The sequence below is a fragment of the Corvus kubaryi genome, unplaced genomic scaffold (assembly GCF_017639235.1).
Source record: "Corvus kubaryi isolate FWS band 111438036 unplaced genomic scaffold, C.kubaryi_AGA036_p1.0 65374, whole genome shotgun sequence".
Lineage (NCBI taxonomy): Eukaryota > Metazoa > Chordata > Aves > Passeriformes > Corvidae > Corvus > Corvus kubaryi.
Genome location: NW_024581955.1, coordinates 75,523 through 94,516, shown reverse-complemented (window position 1 = coordinate 94,516; position 18,994 = coordinate 75,523). Strand labels below are relative to the sequence as shown.

General features: G+C 39.3%; 1 protein-coding gene across 1 annotated transcript in view; it reads right to left on the bottom strand.

Annotated features, from left to right (window-relative positions):
* Nucleotides 1–18,994, bottom strand: part of LOC121673380 (ephrin type-A receptor 6) — a gene marked incomplete at its 5' end in the record, with an annotated part of 112,048 nt that overhangs the window by 36,242 nt on the left and 56,812 nt on the right. Inside the window, one exon of the mRNA XM_042046647.1 lies at nt 14,884–15,093. Within this exon, the coding sequence (XP_041902581.1) occupies nt 14,884–15,093 (210 nt within the window). The remainder of the gene's footprint in view (nt 1–14,883; nt 15,094–18,994) is intronic.

Below are 18,994 nucleotides of genomic sequence, written 5' to 3'. Positions count from 1 at the left end.
CACAAAAACCTGTGAAATTATATTTAGTAGCTGGGTAGAAATGAGATGACTGTGATGGCTCCCAAGTGTGTGAATAACCCTCCCAGAATCCTCACAGGGTCTCACCAACTTCTGTTGTGTTCCTGAAAGATACTGGCCTATAGAAACTTAATAAGACAGAAAATTGGGTTTTGGTATTTTGAAGGACTCTGACATAAAGAAAACAACACGTGCCTACATGAAGGAATTGCTCATGAGCAATGAACAGCTTGGTCCACGGAGATGTCAGCAACACAGCAACAGCAAATGAAAGTGCGTGATGCTAAAGAAACCTGCAGGAATGCTGAACAGCTTGGAGGTGCTGCTCATATGGAGTATAAAACCAGTGTTGCACAGCCAGCAGCAAGAGTTGTGTGCATATTAACTATGAAAAATAGCCTTTTCCCACGAAAAAATCTATCAAAGTACACATCTCTGTAATGCTAGGGTAAGATCTTGTGTGTAGAGAGGTAGGTTCCTCATAAATGCTTGTCCCAGCCTCATCTCCCATGAAAAAATTATGACCCAACTGGCAAAAGTTGACTATATTCTTAACAACCACTTTGAGGGGGAATTTTTAAGAGACAAGGTTTTAAGCTTTTTTGTGTTGTAAGAAGGGGAAAAGGAAAAAAAAAAGAAAATAATAGAAAAGCACCAGTATTTCAGTCCCATGATCATTCCAGCAGTTAATGCTTCCCAAGCAAAGATAACTCAGAGTAAAATCACCTGTTCTGACAAGTGAGATGCCAGCAGCGTGTGGGGCCCAGCCTGTGCATCTGCTGTAATTAAATTTGCACACAAATTGAAGCGTGCAATGTTGCTATTTCTCTTAATGGAACAGGCCCTCTGGACAGAACTTTCAGAGCCTGAGGAAGTCATCTCTATTTTGATGAGTCTGTGGCATGTCACATCAATCTTTATAATTTTGTATATGCTTTAGATATTTCTATTTTACTGCATAGAATAGCAAAGAACATCCCTTCATGTACAGCTGACTAATACAAATGCTTTTTGCTATTTGTTATGGCAGCCATCCAGTCAGGAGATGAAGCAATAATTGGTCTTTTTAGTACAGGAAAAAGGCAGAAATCCTGTAAGAGGAATATTTTCATTTTTCCATGGGGGCTTTTTTTTGGTTTACAATTGTTTCTTGTGCCAAAGGTGAAAGCCCTGGGGGAGGCTCCATGTTTCCTCCAGCTTTACTTCTGAGGCCCCTTTGCTTGGGGTGCCACTGACTCTTCCCAGGGAGACACAGGAGAAGGGAAGATGTGGCAGGCAAGACACAGCCTTGAAAAGTTTGTGATGTCTGGGAAGATGTGTCCTGAGAAGCAGGCAGCCAAAACTCAGAGAGGAGAGGAAGAATTTCCTAGAGATGAGAAGGGGCTGGTGCAATTCATAAAGTCCCTGACTAAGCCTGACCTTCAAGAAAGAGCTGCGTTTTTTTTGCCCAAAGTTCTGGCTGACTCAGGGTCCTGTCCTGTCACAAGCCTTTTCCCCTCAATTTCCAATAGGGACTTAAAGCCCTGCTGACATTAAAATATTTAACCATGAATCTTCAGATTCATGGTTACAGTCATCAAAATGACTCTGTAGATGATTCTGTCACCTGCACATACCAATGTGATGTTACTATTCAGTGGAGTTAGTTGTTGCCAAAAATATACACAAGCCCCTCACTGCTCTCTCCTCATTAAGAAGCAGATGTTACTTATAGTTCTATTTCTGAGGGAGGCCAAATGTTCTGTATGCATTTGGAAAGAAAAAAAAAACCAACATATTAAAACCATATCAAATTACTAAAGCTACAGATCCCAGCATATTTCTTTCAAGAAGAGTGTATCAGATCTGCTAAACAATTTATGAGCGCAACAGTTTCATGAAACTTTTGGCAGCTCCCATTTAGAAAAGGCTGAAAAGAAAGTCTGCACACACAGTGTGCATTCATTTAATTGAATAATTTACAGTGTACCGTGGTGTGGGGTTTTCTCCCCTTTATTCTATAAAGTGAGTGAATTTCAAAAGAAATACTATGCAATGAAATATATTCCTTTTGTTAGTCACAGCTGTTAGGTGTATCTTTCTATTTGCTCTCTTTTTTCTATACCTGCTTTTATTGTGACATTGCTGTACCGTGAAAAAAACCAGACAACTTGATCAAGGCACTAAAGGAATCTCAGAAAGTTTTTCAATCTTTCTGATAAGAAAAAAAAAAAAAAGGCCTAGTCCAGGAAAGTTATTGTTCACAAGAAATAATCCATTTATATGGTATGAAGCATGCCTTCCTGTTTTAGTGGAAATACCCAGCCAGCATCAGCACGTCTCCAACACTAAGGAACAAGGTGCAGAGATGAGCTTTTGAGAAGCAGACTAGCAAATCCACAGGCCAGACTCACTACAAAAACATGAGCAGAAATGCTGTTGACTTACTCTAGTGCAAGCTACAAGACAGAGGCAAGAGTTATTCAGATCAGCATATGGAATAAAGTCCCAGTTTAACCAGGCAATTCAGTGCTTATCTTTGAATTTAAAGCCAAGGGAAACTGGCGCTTCTGCTTCCTTTCCTATCCAGAAGACCTTGCTATAGGAATATTTTTTACATGACATATTAAACTGGAAACTCTGTAAAACAAAATTTTAAGGCTACACGGTTGAGCATACAAAAAATAATAAAAGACAGAATTAAATGTGTGTAGATACACAGTGTTAATTAGAGATCCTGGAATAGGGATCCTTGACTTGCCTGGATGGTGGTCTATTGACTTCCTCCCCTTTTTCCAACTCCAAATGTTTACTGAGTAAATCTAGACCAGTATATGACATATTCTTAATTTAGAACAATACAACTGAATCATTGTTACTCAAGACAGATACACACAAGCTCTCTCAACTTCTGGGAATACGTTTTCATCCCTAATCAGCATCTGCATATTTGAAAAGTATCCTGAATAAACCACAGCCCCAGCACAGGAGCTGTTTACTTTTAAAACACATTTGAATTACTCCACTCCTGTAATGAACTATACTGAACTTACTAGGAAAAGATTAGTCAGAGAGTTATTTCTGAGAAAATTATATCAAAAATTAGACCAAGGGAATAAAGACCAAATTAAACTTTATATCAAGAACATTTACTTACAGATGTTGTTGAATACATTATTTGGCAACTTGAATTAATTATTCTAGCTTGAGAAAAGGCTGAAGAGAGTCTCTTCACATTAGGTACTTTTATGAAGCCAAAGATTTCATTAATAATTTGCTGAAAAAGTCAATGATCAATTCAGAGAAATGTGTTTTAAATAAGTGCATTAAGTGTAATACAAAAGTGACACAACAGTGATTGTGCAAGGCTTATTCACTGATACAGAATGAAACCAGGGCCAGACTGATGGACATTCCATGCTTCTCCAGGAAAAAAATTACTATGAACACAGTGTCTGCCTATATATTTAAACAGTACTACTGCTCCTGAAATTCTGGGAGTGTCTCAGCACTGAAAAGCCTCTCTGTGTTTAAAAATAAAATAAATTAATCTACAACCATGACATTGCTGAAGAGGCTGAAATAAGAGGAATGGCTGAGTGTGGTGGCTGATTTGCAGGATTTGGGCATGAATTTCTTGGAGTTCACTGCATGTTATAATGATGAATTAAAGGGAGGCTGTGTAAAGAGGATGAAAATATCTTATAATTGTTCCCAGCTTCCTCATTTTGGAGAAATGGTTCTAGCATGTTTTTCTTAGGCTACAACTGGTTGTTTACCAAGTGTTCTTTAGTATTGGCTGTGACAGCTACAATGGGAGAAAGAGCTGACACTCTCAAGGTTCATGCTGGATAACACCTTATCGACGTCTAGGGGTATTTATTTCAGGAGAAGCACTGAAGACTTGGGAGTTATTCAGCCTAAGTAAGGATAAGTAAGCTTCTAAGGAGATGTGCAACACATTTATGATGAGATTTACCCTAGAGCTTTTTTTTAAAAATAAAGAGTAGGGTGACTGCATTTTTATTCAAAAGGGTTTGTAGTAAACCGTCAGATGTGGATCTTCAAGAGCGAATTTAAATGAAAAGCAGAGTGCCTGATGGAAAAAAAAAAAGGGATAATTGAAGTTCCAGATAGTCTGATATAAAACAAGATACAATGAAAAGAGGAAACAGAGGAAGCACTAATAGGTAGTGCACCAAGAATGAAGACAGAGGCAGATAGAAATTAGAGTAGAAATGAAAGCACAGTCAGTGATTTGGTGTTATGGGGGAGGATGAGAAGTCTCATCTCAAAATGCACTTCAGTTAATTTTAGAAAAATGATGCAAAATCATAACATTAAGCATGGTCACATTGCTAAGAAGAAAAGTAGAGCTTCCACGTGGGTTCAAGTCTTTATAAATCCTTCTTTATATCCAAATACCACACAATTGTTTGTGAGGGCAGTTAAGCACATTCATCTAATGCCTTACTTGCAAATAAAACTATTCCGAGATAGTGGTGAATTTGAATTTATTAATGACTCGGTTTGCCTCATCTATTACTCGACAAAACTGACCCTGGTTCTCACTGAATGAATTTCTGACATTTGAAGCATGAACCAAAAGTCCTGTGTGGGATGGGCAGTGACATGAACATACAAAATATTTTACAGGAGACAACAAAAAGATTTCTTAAAAGATTCTTTTTCCCCCAAACCTCCACAACTGAAAACAAAATTCTGCAGCTCTAGAGTAGAAAAAAGTGGAACAAGGAATCCAGAATACAAAATAACATTTCCTTTTTATGCAGTAATGCACACAGTTACTGCACATAGATTTTGGAATTACTTTAAACATAATAAATATGAAGCTGTGCAAATTTATTTTTTAAATATTCTGTTGATGAAGAGATGGTTAATGTTGGAAGGCACAAGAATCTGCAACCTTTGAAGCTGATGAGGATACAGCCACAGTGGGGCAGTCAAAGACAAGATACAAGATTTGCCTCTAGAACACTTACAAAAGTGCAAGGAACAGATCAAATATTTTAGATACTAAGGGCAAATTCCCACAGTGCTTACTCAGGCAAAACTCCCATTGGCCTCAACAGGAGTTTTGCCTGAGTAAGTTCTGAGCAAAGACTGTGATGCCTGACCTAGATTTATCAGAGTCACACCAATCCAACACGTTTTTCAGACAGATGAGCACCATGCCGCAATATTCCTGCGACATTCTGCTTAAAGGAATAAACAGACACCGGAAACTCTGAATCATCCTCCCCTCACAACCCCCCCTTATAATGAAGAGAAGAACTCACAGCTGGGCAAGAAGCTGCTATCGTGAAAGTCTGCCAAAGAGCAAGACTAAAAAAGAATCCAAGGAACTAAAAGTTTACCATTGCAAAGTTTTGAAATCTGATAGAAAAGGAAAGTGCACAAGCGAGATTCCCAAGGGCTTGTGTATGACGGAAGATAATCTGGCTTTCATTCTTGTAAGCAAACAGGCAACAAGGAAAAACTTCTTACTGTAGTTATCCTTTTGATTTAGGGCAAATCACAATTCCTACATGGTCAGGGGAAATTCCTCTGGTTGATTTCACCGGGGATTAATTTAGGTGAATAACTAGGTCAGTCTTGTTCCCAAGTTAACATTTCTATTACAGAAATATGAAAGTAGATTAGGTTTAACACGTGTCTACCTTGCTTCAGAAACTTATTTCTGTAATTACAGAATCCCATTTACAATAACTTTGATATCACGTACAGGAGAAATATTAGAATTAGTATCAAAGTGAGCAGAAAAATTCATCAGCATGTGAAATGCACATTTTTTGGACTTCTTTCTTCTAGCTGAAGTGAATGCCAAAACCTTGACACAACAGCAATCAGCCCACAGGTTTCCCCAGGAGAGCAAAGGAGAGATTATGAAACATGCGTACTGCACATGCAAACACAAAAGCAAAAATCATACCAAGCTAGAAATCCCCCCTTTCATATTTCACTGAATCTACCCTTTCCCAGATACTTTATATAAAGAGTGGTTAAGCAATATAAAAATATATACTCCTTTTTTGTCTTTGAACTCTTCCATCATGAATGTATCCTAAACCTCCCTAGATGTGCAATATTACCCAGAGAACCAGGCAGAATCATAGAATCATTTAGTTCAGAAAACATCTCTAAGATCATCGAGTCTACTCGTTATCCCATCATCACCATGTTCATCCCTAAAACACATCCCTAAGTACCACATCCACACAGCTTTTAAACACCTCCAGGGATGGTGACTTAGCATCTCCATAATGCTGGTATTTGCCCTCTAAAAGACTCTCCCCACTTGCTCTCTTCAGATAAGTAAAAGAAGAAAAGGAATTTTGGTTTTCCCCAGATTTGGGTTTTGAAGACTGGATATCAGAATTCCAGGCTAAAATCAATTAGGGTCAAGTCTTTTGCTAAATTAAGAGAATTTGTTTTCTGTGTTACCATTTAATTTCATGGAACATGAACATAAATAGTGTCTCTGACATTTTAATGCCTCTTTCTCATTTGATAAATTTCAAATTGATGACAGTCATTAAGAAACAGGCCTAGCCAGTCACATGCAAATACAATGTAGGGTAATTCCTCACAAACCAGTCAGAAAACTGTCCACCCCATGAAAAACAGTGCAACCATATGTCAGATCTTTAGCACACAAGAATTCCCAATTCTGAAAAATAAACAGGATTTCATCACAATCTAGCAGCACTGCCGAGAATTTTCCATCTCTTCCAGGGTTGTAATTCTTTGCTCTCCAGTTGGCACAGTTAGCTCAGTGCCACACACAACACAGCAGGGGAAAATGAGACAGAAACATAAATGATCTACAGCAGCTGAAGACACTGAACGAGTCTCCTCCTCTCCAGGCTCCTTTCACGTGAGCTTTGAAATATGCACCTGACTGTGCCTGAACAAATGATTGCTTTTAAATAACCAAGTCCAACAGGTGTTTGGTTTTTTTTTTTGACTAGAGTCAAGAATTCATTTCATTATACTCATGGACATAACACATCCTGCTGTGGAATATGTCAAGATTTAATTATGAAGCTTTACAAAAGCCTGGTGAAGCCGAGTGCTTCAGATTTTCAACCCAGAAATTTTATGTGGCTATATGCAGAGTAGTTACTTTTTACCGTGGTATTTAATGTGGATCATAAATTCCCATGGAGAGTGGTACAACAAATGAAAACAAAAAATCATCCAGATCTTATTTCTTTTCACCCATCAATAGCTAAATAAAAGAGTTAGAGCTGAGCTCTTTCGCTCACTGGAGCTGAATGGTTTTCTTTTCCCAGTGTAAGCACACAGTAAACAAATTTTATAATAGTTTCTTAACTCATCTTTGAAAGGTGCAAGTAGTTTTTAATGAGAAAAAAAAAATAACACATACATGAAAAAGCTACATTCTTTTTCAAGGCTTTCAAGAGATTGTTCTCCTTGTTCTATATATCAAAGTAGCATAACCTATGGCAATTACTGTCAACTGACATGCTACTGAAAGCAACTGCTTTGACCTTAATGGACTGCCTTAAAGCTCATTAAGTAGTATATCAGGAGCTGTGCATAGTGCAGGTGTGTTCCAGCACAGGAAAGATACTTTATGATTCACTGCACCTTGGTCAATATAAAATCCTAATACTAATACTAAAATCCTAAGTGAACTGTGATCCTTTATTTGCAATAAACAAAGCAGGTGTTCAAGATGACATCCATTCACAGAATTAGCAACAGAGCAGTAACTGCGGGTTTATGTCAGTACACCTACTTTTTTAATCTCAAGTGTGGATAGTATTGTTTGGAGTGAATAAAGACCTCACTAAAATGTATAAGCATGTTCTGCATGTTTACAATAGCATCTTAAATTGTAGTTTGAAAATGGTAATTCTCATTAAAAATTATAAATGCACGCAATCAAATCCATGTGGAGCTAAAACCCCAGCTGTGTCTGAAATTAGATTAATATTCTGGTAATTGTTAGCTTTAAAAAAAAAATCTATTAACAGTATGAGGAACTAACAATAAAATGATTGCTCCTAGTCTGCAGTGCATGTGTATACATACGTATTAGTGTACTGCTTACATTTACTGGGCTGGTTTCCAAGGAGAAGAGTGTGCACAGACAGAATTTTCCAAGGTTCTCACATCCAGATGAGAGGTCAATAATTTTGGTGCCTTGGTCAGCCCCTAGTCTTTCCAAAAACACTGCCTGTAGCTTTCTGAGATTCATAGTCCTGATTTAACTCTTACTTCAGAAATTATTTGCAAGTGCATTGACTTTTTCCACCTCCTCTGTCCTTGCACAGCTACTTAAGACTTGCTCAGAGATGTAACATTGCCTCTTTATGTGGATTCAATACCGGCAAGTTTTGAATCTAACACCAAAGACAGACTTGACACTTGTGACTCTCTGTGAGGGGAAAAAATGCAATCGCTTTGAGGGTTAAATGTCACAAACAGATTCTTCAGTTATCTCCTAAGATGCAAAGATCTCCAAGAGCACCAGCACTGTAGATCTATACGTAGCTCATTCTCAATCCTATCCTATAAAACATTTGTAAATAAAACCACTTGGAGATGTACACAGAGCCAACCTGAGAAACAGCAAAAGCACATATGTGTAGAGTTCAAAACTCAAATGTGTCAATATGAAAATGGGAGGAGCCAGAGAGACTAAAAGCTGAAATCCAAGCTAAAAGAAAGGCAGAGCTTGCAAATCTTTAAAGGCAGCATCCTTTAGATTGATTACACTACAATATGTTCTTCTAATTTGAAATTATGTTGGATTACAATGAATGATGGGATGATGCTTTGAAAGCCACATTAGGAATGAAGTGCAAAATACCACCTTTTTTACAGCCAAAATATTAGGGCAAACTTGTGTTGAATTCATCAACATAATCATTTTGTGAATGAAAAAGTGAAATGCAAATTTCCAACTGCGTTTCTCTGCCAAATCCATATTTGGAGTTCCTACTTGGAGGGTTGTGGAAGAAAAAAGCAGGGATGAGTTTAGTTTATAACTAAATTCAACCATTAAGCTCCTTTTTAATTTCTGCACATATAAATGCAAATTTGCGTGCTTTTTCCCATGCATTCTCAGAACTCAAATGACTGTGGAAGTCAGTACTCACAGAAGTACAAAGTTTGACAAAACATGGAGAAAATTTAGTTTTATATTTGTGCTTCATTCCTGTCCTTGGACCTTCCTTCTAAGGGTCTGCCTTTGTTGTGGTCTTCTATAGCCTGTATACATTTCTGTTACTAAATTTAAGGAGGGTTAAATAAACCAGGAAACCTCTTAGATGAATTTGGCATCACAGCTGGATAAAAACCAAAGAGAGAATTTAAAAATGAATGTTTTCAACTGTTTAAATTTTGTCACAGACATATTTTCATCTTCAGGGCCGCTACAAACAACCCCAGTAAACATGAAGCACCACAGCTTGCACTGAATGACTCAGTTTGGGGTTTCTGTTCCTTTTAAACACACAGCTACTAATTAAAATTCATCACACCTCACACTGGTAGAGCCCAAAAGGCAAGAAGTCTTTTTCCAAGACACTCCTTCCTTTGGCTACTTGTCCTTGGGCACAACCTGAGCATGCTCTTTGTCCAGGTCACCATGACAGATGACAGAGGCTTGAAGAAGGGACATGCAGGGTCTCCAACCCCAGGCATCCTCTGAGAGCAGGGAATGAATCCAGCTGAAGCTGGAACTCATGGGAAGGTGGCTCGTCTCACCACCACTGGAAAGGAATCCCATCACCCACTTTAAAACCAGTTACTGCAATTCTCACACCTGGTGTGGGCTGAGCATATCAGCACAGCTCTTATTAACTTGCTTCTCGCCCACATTCTGAGCTATTAACTCACTACTTCAAAATATTTATGTTAGTGCCAGAGTCCCACTAGAGTAATTCCTACCATTCTACTGCAGTGAAAAGGAAACCTTTCCCCTCAGCAGGGGGGTGCCCAGCTAAGAGCAGGGACATGCAGTATCTGGGGACTGGCAGCAGCTGCCAGCAGCTGGATCTCTGCACAAGAGCACAATAATCCTGATGAGGCAGGATGGTACTGAGTGACTTATCCAAAGACAACCCTTTGGGATCCCATTGAGGTCTGTAGCTCTAGCCAGGAAAATAATATTATAATCTCACACTGGGGCCTTGAAAGGATATTTTTTTTTCTAATATCCAATCTGAACCTCTCCTGGAGCAACTTGAAGATGTGTCCTCTCAATGTGTCATTCATTACCAGGAGAAGAGGCTGAACCCCACCTGGCTCCTTTCAGGGAGTTGTAGAGAGTGAAAAGGTCCCCCCTGAGCCTCCTGTTCTCCAGGCTGAGCCCCCCCAGCTCCCTCAGCTGCTCCTCATCAGACTTGTGCTCCAGACCCTTCATGGTGTGTCACACACAGAGTTAAAGAGTTGACAACATTTGTGCTCAACTTTATGTCACCAATGAATTTCCAAGAAAACAGGTTAATGCAGGCCTTTGCAGGACACAGCTTTTTCTCAATGGCTGCCAATAACCATTTTACTCTATGGTCCATGATTAATTTGATCCTTAAATACCTAGGCAATGTGCTTGCAATAGCACAGAGCTTGCTCAGAAACTATTGTTTAGCATCCCAAATTAATTGGAAAATCATTTGCATCTTGTTTTACTTTTTAGCAAATTGAACCTTCTCTCCCCAAACCTGTTACTTATGTACCAGCGAGGGAAAACTGAGAGTGTCTTCCAATGTGGAAATTATATAACAAAGCAAAAAACTATGAAGGTATCATCCTGATCCCCCCCACGTTCTGCTACTTGCTAGTATTCATAAAGATTACTGGCATCAATCTTTGCTCCTCTAATAAATCTAATGACTCTGAAATCTTCCTGGATGGGGTATTTCAGCCACCTGGCTGGAGAAGAATCAGATCCATGAAGTTTACAAAGTGATTCAGGAAATGCAATGCAGTAAATCAATTTTCTAACTACCATTATGGAAATAATAAAATATTTCATATATTAAGGCTGAATTCAGAAATAAAGCTGATTAAAAAATCTAGAATACATTTCTTTATCTATCATATAATTCTGTTTGCAGCAGCTTTTTGTGTGACTAAAAATCAGATTTAATGCAGACTATTAAGGTGTCACCGCTAAGAGAAATACTGGTTTGGTCCTTTTTAGAGTAGTGCCACAGATTCTTCTCTGATTATAAATATTTTGCTACATGTAATGAGTTTTTGTGGGGCCATGTGGTTCATTTTGAAATACGAGTGAACCCTGACTATGTTTTAAACTAAATGAATCTACAACATCTAACACAGTCTATCTAAAAGCAGGGATGCAAGAGCCTGGATGTCCTCTGTATTGACAGAAGTGCTTGTTTATATACTATAAATGCCTTTTTATGACTAATTGTTGCCTTGGAAACCATTACTAAAAATGAAAGTTTTGTCTCCAATAGCAAAACTCTCATAGTACTGAGTTATCCCAAAGTTTGCCTCATCTTTTCCTGATCAATCTGGAACACAAAGATTTGCAGTCAAATGTTCCTGGCTTTTAATTCCTCCTTTCTATTCTAAAGTTGTATCTTGCTGTAAAATTTGTGATTCCAGGTAACAAACAGGAATCAATATCTTATTTCCGAAAAACCCTTTGAAAGACATATTTACATCCTTGTCTCAACAGGCTGGAAGACAAAAAAAATACATTCACACAGTATTGACCACTGCATCATAGATATAAAAGTCTATTTTTGGCTTACATTGCATTGTAGATCATTCCCAAAGAAAACATCCAATTGTACCATTCAATTTCTGACACCGGGACTAAGACAAAAAGGGGAAGATAAAATAATCAGTTTCCTCTGAGTACTGACAGTGCTGTACTGAGAGATGTGAGGCTAAAAATACCACTATTCAATATGCAGACCCACTCTGTGGATTTCCTGCAGTTACAGGTACTGGGCTGTTATCAATAAAAATCTCTGTGGAGAGGAAACATGAATCCTAAAAACACCAGAATCTTTGAGAGAACACTGAGGGTTTAACCTTCACATGGCAAAAGCACCATATGGAACTAAAGAGAGGCTATAAAATCCTCTAGTAATACACATGGCCTGATGATGGGAAGATGTTCATGAGGGAGAAAAAAAGGTCAATGCCAAAATGATGGGCAGTGAGAGCTGCAAGAGGATTTGGCACCCAGTGTAGGGTTCTAGTCCCTTCTGTTACCATGAAAGACTCCTAAAGGGGTGAAAGTCTTCCCTGAGTCTTCCACAGCCATTGTGACAAATCTCTCCCTCTTTCAGTCCTCACCCCACTTTGGTCAGAGCTGTGCTGAGTCCTTTTAAAAACTGACAGGGCTTTTTGACTTCCTGCTGAGCAGTCCTACAGAGAAATCTGCTGGCCTTGCTCGAGGGGAGCAGGACCCCGAGGATGGAGTCTATGGAAGGCAAGAGCATCCCACAGAAACGTGGCTATCCCCAGTTCATAGAGAGTGAGTGGAACATGGAACATGGACTGCAGCTGTCAGTCTGCCCTCAGGAATGAGGGAAGGACATTTCCCAAGGACCAGAAGTGACAGAAGGAACTGGGCAGGCTCTGCCACAATGACTAACAGAGTCAGTGTGTGAGGACCCACTTGCAAGGACCGGAAAGCTGGAGTTGAAGGAATGAGTGATTTGAAATGCTTTTCATTTCCCTTATACCTGACTCTGTTGCTTTGAATCCTTCCTGTTTACAAAGTTTCTAGTTCATAATAATGGCACATAGCATTTTCCTCACCTTAGTTTCAAAGCTTTTTGATCTTCTTTGGTGGGTTCATGGTCAAAACAGATTCACCTTGGGTGTCTGGCTGACACAGGGACCTGCCACTGGCCATCAGCCTCTGTGATATCCCCTCCTGCTGGACATGCTCTAGGTACCTGCTCGACAGGATTTGGTAGTTCAGCACCAGGCTGCAGCCTTGGCAGGTTGCAGCAGTGGCTCTGAGGCACTTCTGAGGTTCTACACCTACAAACAGGCTCTCATGTTAAGCAGCTGGGTGAACAGGAAAACAGGGAGCATTTCATCAGAGCCTGTCCTACGTTTCAAGGAAGTCCTTCAGCACAGATAAAGGAAAAAAGGAATATGTCATGGCACTGATTTTCTTTTTTTACAGCACAGCATTTCCTGATTAAAAGCAGCTCTAGCCATGATGAACAGGACAGGCACTAACTACTCTATAAAACTAATTGTTCCTTGTCGGGATCCAGCAGAAAATTACAGGATAAATACTGGCTGAAAGCCTCTGTTTACCGTTTGGGATCTTTCCTGCATGTCACTGGGAGAGAGGCTGCCTTGCCACTCCCAGTGCCTCGCACCAGCTGGGCCCATTAGCCCAGGCTCAGAGCTGAGACTGTCACTTGACTCCTGTCACTGGGGCACTCGGTGCCAGCGGAGCTCGCTCACACGGGCCATTAGCAAGGCTCAGCCCTCATGTGAGAACGTGTTAAGCTGCAGCGATGTTTATTTTCCCTTTCAAGCCCCGTACTAAGAAGCAGTGTGAAGCAAGAGAGGTTTTGAGAACTAAATGAAGGACATCTCTGCTATAAAGTAAAATCTGGGCTCTTTTTTTCCCCAGCTTGCATATTAAAACCAAGAGAAAACCTTGCAAAGTTACTTGTTTTCATCTAAGTCAGCTTGCAGTTCTGTATAGAACTTCTAAGAAATGGGAGTTGCAGGAAAATTATCAGAACACCTCTATTTTAGGCCTAAATGAAAAGTAAACATATATTCTGCATATATAAATATACAGGCTCTATAATCCCATTACAACATCTACATTAAATTCAGTAGATGCACCACAGTACTTACTGCAGTACAGAGAAATTAGATGAGTTCCTTATTTTGGCCATACATCACTTTTTAAAGTGTAATAGAAAAAAAGATGAAATAAGTTATTTAATGCTCATTTATCTTCTCTATTAGAATTCTGTCACTGTGCCCTATCACGGGAATATACAAATTCTGCACATTTTGTGAGAGTAGTAATGAGCATGCACTCTGGCTCTGAAATAGTTTCAATGATAGATATGAAAGTTACTAAAAAAATCAGCTTATAATTAGCTAATTCTTAATGTTGTGATAAAAATTGGAACTGAAATGTAGTTGAACATTTTGGTATCAGGAGAAAATGCTATATTGGGACTAATTTGAACAGTGGTCACATTTGAACAAGCCTTTTCATGTTCAAGAAGTTTTCACTTCACTGGAATCCCCCTACAGCACCATAAACCAAAAAAACCCATCGCCAAACCTCTCACCCAAACCCCATTTGCCATTATAATAATTTACTTGCATCACATAAGGGATTAAGCATTAATGAACTGAGACTTAAACCATGCAAGGAAGGTCCTACATGTCCAGCTAGAAGGTAAATTTCAGTGAAATAAAAATTAAATTTTAATGTATGAATGGAAGGCTTAACAGCATGCTTCCAACAGTGAAGCTGGTAAGGTTCTTTCCTCTCCCATCTCTCTCTTTTACAAACATATCCTTGTAAATGAACACAAATTACCAGAAGAGGAAACAACATGGGAAAAGACCCTCCACAGCCAACAAAACCAAACACAAAACGCAAAGAAGAATGAAAAAGGCCTCCCACTTACACTTAAAATAAACTTTTCCAAAGTTTATTACACATCCCTTAGCCAAAAATCAAAACAACTTCCCTTAGCATAGCCAGTGTGTTTACTGAATCACATGACTGAAGCAGAAGGGAACAAAGCCAATAATTCCGACTGTTCTTCCTATAGCACAGACAAATCTGCAGCTGGAATACAAGAGGCACCAGCAATCAGCTGTTCAAATGAGATAAGACAAACTCACACTTGTGGTGTAGGCGGCTTCGGGGTCGTCCTCCAGCACCCGTGACAAGCCAAAATCCGAGACTTTGCACATGAGGTTGCTGTTGACCAGGATGTTCCGCGCTGCCAGGTCCCGGTGGACGTAGCCCATGTCTGACAGGTACTTCATGCCAGAGGCAATCCCCCGCAGCATCCCAACCAGCTGGATCACTGTGAAGTGCCCATCGTGCTTCTGCAAGGGAAGAAACAGCACAGCTACTTTCTATTTGTTTCATTCTAGTGATCTTAACCACAGCTCTTATTTAAAATACTTTTGTCACCCATCCAGCCAAGCTGCCCACTGCAAGCTTGTTTTTTCAACTACTTAAATTGGCTGGCAGTGCATCCCATCTCTCATTGTGCAGCTTATCCCCCTTTCCTACACATTTTCACAATCTTCCCACTGACAACATTTAATTTCTTTCATACTTGGTTACCATGAATGCCTTCTCCCAACACTATTTTTAGTACAAGAAAGAGAAAGGACACAAAAATCTTCACCTATTACTCCATGGCCTCAGGAAACAAAAACCCCTCTTTTTATTGTCTCAGCCTTGATTGTCTGCATTAGGGTACTGTTGCTACCTCACTTTTATGTTTTTTTTTTTTTGGGAGGGTTTGTTTGTTTAAAAAAAAAAAATCCCAAAATAACCTGAAAAAAGTCTGAGGCTTTAGCTCATGCTTGTTGTGCACCTAAAACCTAATCTCTGAACACTAGATTAAAAAGGAGATTTGGGGTGAAATTCAAGGGTTATGTAGCTTTCCCAAAATCTTCCTAGCTGATTAAGGTTAAGCTCAGACCCATGAATGCATTAAACTGCTTAGCACCTTCTGAAATGTCCTGGAGTTGAACACGTACATCAGAGTTATGTCATTAACTGTGCTTGCCCAGCTGGGCAACCTTGCTGGGCCTCAGTTTCTCCATCTGCAGTATTAAAGTGAACACTTCTTTTTGTCCTGCATCAGACAGCTCCTGAATGGCAGTGGGGACCAAGGGAGTGCACGCACAGAAATGTGATTACAGGCTCTTTGCCCTGTTTAGGCCTGCCCTACCTACCATTCACAGCAGACTGCTTGCAGGAGTATTTTTGTGACCTCAACTGGCAGACATTTAGCTTCTCGTGGATTATTCAGTGAGCCAGGATTTTTGTTAGCAGGAACAGCCAAACAAAAGCCAACAACTCCTGCAAACAAGTTAACTTTCCATTTTCTCTTTCAACACTTTCAGCATTGGGCTACAGACAAATAGCAAATTCGGATCAGCATTCAGGACATTTCTACTGCTTAGCTCATGCATTTAAACAAGATGATTTTTATAGGGAAGAAGCTTACAGGAAGTTCAGCCAATTCTTTAGATTCACCAAAGCAACAGGCTGAACTGTATGGATACGCTTAGCTTTATCCCTGGTCAGCAAAGTATTTCAGCATTTCCATAATGATTCAATGATTTGGGGCCTATATCCAGCTAATCAGGATATGAACATTTAAAGACTAAGACAAAAACCAGAAAGAAAATGGTAAAAGGAAGATACCAACACACCTTGTCAGCTAGAAAACCTCACAGCCTTATTATACTTCCCAGCAAGATTTATATTTAAGGAGTCATGCTTCCATCAGTGGCTGAACACCACAGCCACGTGCCAATAAAGCACATTTAAGGACAATTCTTTGAAACCAGCTATATACAACTGATTCAGAGCAATTTTTCCCCTTTGAATGTGTCAGTGCCTTGTATCAGGGAAGTAAAGCCTTTCTGTCTCTAAAACCTCCACACAGAAGTGGAAGCAGATCTCCCCAAGCAATCAGGCCACACTCTCCCTTGTCGTCTCCATCAAGGCCACCTGTGAGCAGCTGGTTCTGCACAGGACATTGAGCAGAGGGTCCAGACACAATTGTAATGAGTCCCAAATTACCAGCGACAGGTGCTTTAAATAAACTCATTCCATTCAGCAAATAAGCAAAGAAAGACAAAAGATTATATTCTTAACTACTTTAAGCTGCTTCCTGTAAAGGAAGGACATTAACTCAATATTTTTGTAATGAAGCCACATGGGATTTGAATTTTGCCTTTTATTTAGTAATTCTAATTGTTCAGTTGATTCAAAAATGACAAAGCTGGTTGCCAACAGTTAATACTCTTCACACTTACCATGTATGGATTACTCTTTTCAGGTAACTGTAGAATTAGGATTTGGAAAAAAGTGTCAGTACCTGACTTTTGCAAAATGACCATTCAAGCCCCTCTCTACCCCAACAACAAAGCACCAAACTAAAGCAACCTCTCAAAACTGTAGATTTCTACCTCCTCCTTATCTTCCTTAACAGCGCCATTCTTTCAACAAACCTCAGAGTCATCTGCAGCACCTCCCTTAACCTTTTGTCCTCTTGGATTGCAAGCATTCATTCCTTCCTTTTTTAATTTCTGCTCTTTCAAATCTAGACCATGCTTGGCTGATTTTTCATAAAACATACCCTTTTTTCTGCTCTTTCCAAGTCTCAGTACTTGCCTTACCAGTAGAGCAGTAATGCCTGAGTTTAAAACAATCTCATGCTTTTGCCATTCTCTCTTTTTCCTTCTTTCAAATTTCTCTGGGCTTCTGCCTTGACACAAAAAGTTAAAGCTTCTTATCTTCACCTTTAAAGAAATGACAGGCCTGCTAATGTACCAGCTGCAATTTTATTCTGTCCTACTTCTCCCTCTTTGTATTTCTCAGAATCCTCTACTGCGTCTGCTCTCCTCTCTCTTTTCTCATGCTTGGTTTTATATTTTTTCACTGCCAGCCTTGCAGTTGGAACGACTACATTTTTACTGTCAGCAGAACAGTCTTTTCTCAATCAAGTCTCTTTGTAATCACTTCTGCATCAGTTTCCATGCCAGCTGTATCCCCTTACAATCTATAAACTGTTATCTTTCAATGCATCAAAATTTTTTTTTTTGATGTAAGCTGATCTGGATACAGACTATGGGCTATATTTAACCTTTGGAAAATTCAACTAGGTTGATGAAATTATAGCAGTTAGAATCTGACCTCCTATCTTCAGCATTTTTTAAGTCCCCAGGTACAATCCTTTGGCAACTTTCCACTATCTTGTTTCATTCACTTGTCATATGGGGAAATAAAACACTCATCTGACCGATAGGATGGTTGTTACCCAGGGCTTTATTCTGATTCCCATAGCTTAGATTTGAAATATGTTTTTGATAGGATTCCCACTGGGCTGTTAAGGGTGTTAATCAATACTGGCAGCAATTCAGACCTCAGTGGGCTCACCACATTTATCCTATCATCCCATTAAATTTTAATCAACCTTTGATGGCTTTGCTAAACTAACTTTTCTCAACAGCTGGGTATAGATGCAATATCTGAGCAGTTACTCTTGCATTTTTAAAGCCCTGAAAATGTGATTTTTATTCAGCTACAGTTTGCTTTTGAAAAGCTTATGTAAGGGAAATATTCTCCTACTGTTACAGAACTTTCAAGAGCACTGACATATAATGGGCTGGTGAAGAGGGTCAGTTACTGGAGGGGAGGAAAGAGGATATCCAGAGTTTCATTGTATTTTGCTCTCCAGTTTTCAGCTCCAGTGCCCAGTTTAGTGCTTTTCTACAAGCCCCTGGAATTTTTCTTCTTCAGAAGGTTTCTATTTATTTCACTGCCCAGTAACCTTTTGGAGGTGTAGCCACTGGATTTTTCTGTATTGTTTCTGGAGTTCCATCTATTCCAAAATCCACTTCTTTATTTGCCAAATGAGTCAGAACATTTTTAGGCCTTTATCCTCTGTGCAGGATTTGATTGCTACAGGTCTAAATATTTTATTGCAGATTATTTAGATCTCATTTTAGGTGGAGAGCAGCATTGAAAATGGTGTTTCTTTGTCTAACCTAGATCATATTCACCACTGACAGTTCCTACTGGTCACTGTGTGAAAGACGCAGTTTTTGCTGTGCGTTTATTGTTACAGTTTTACTGTGCAAAGTAAATGGTAGAACTTTGTCCTGATAAATCTTCCAAAATTCAAGTTGCAGCTTGGTGTTTCTTCGAAGTGTAACTCATGCTTCAAACTATCATGTGTATCGCACTAAAGTTTATATT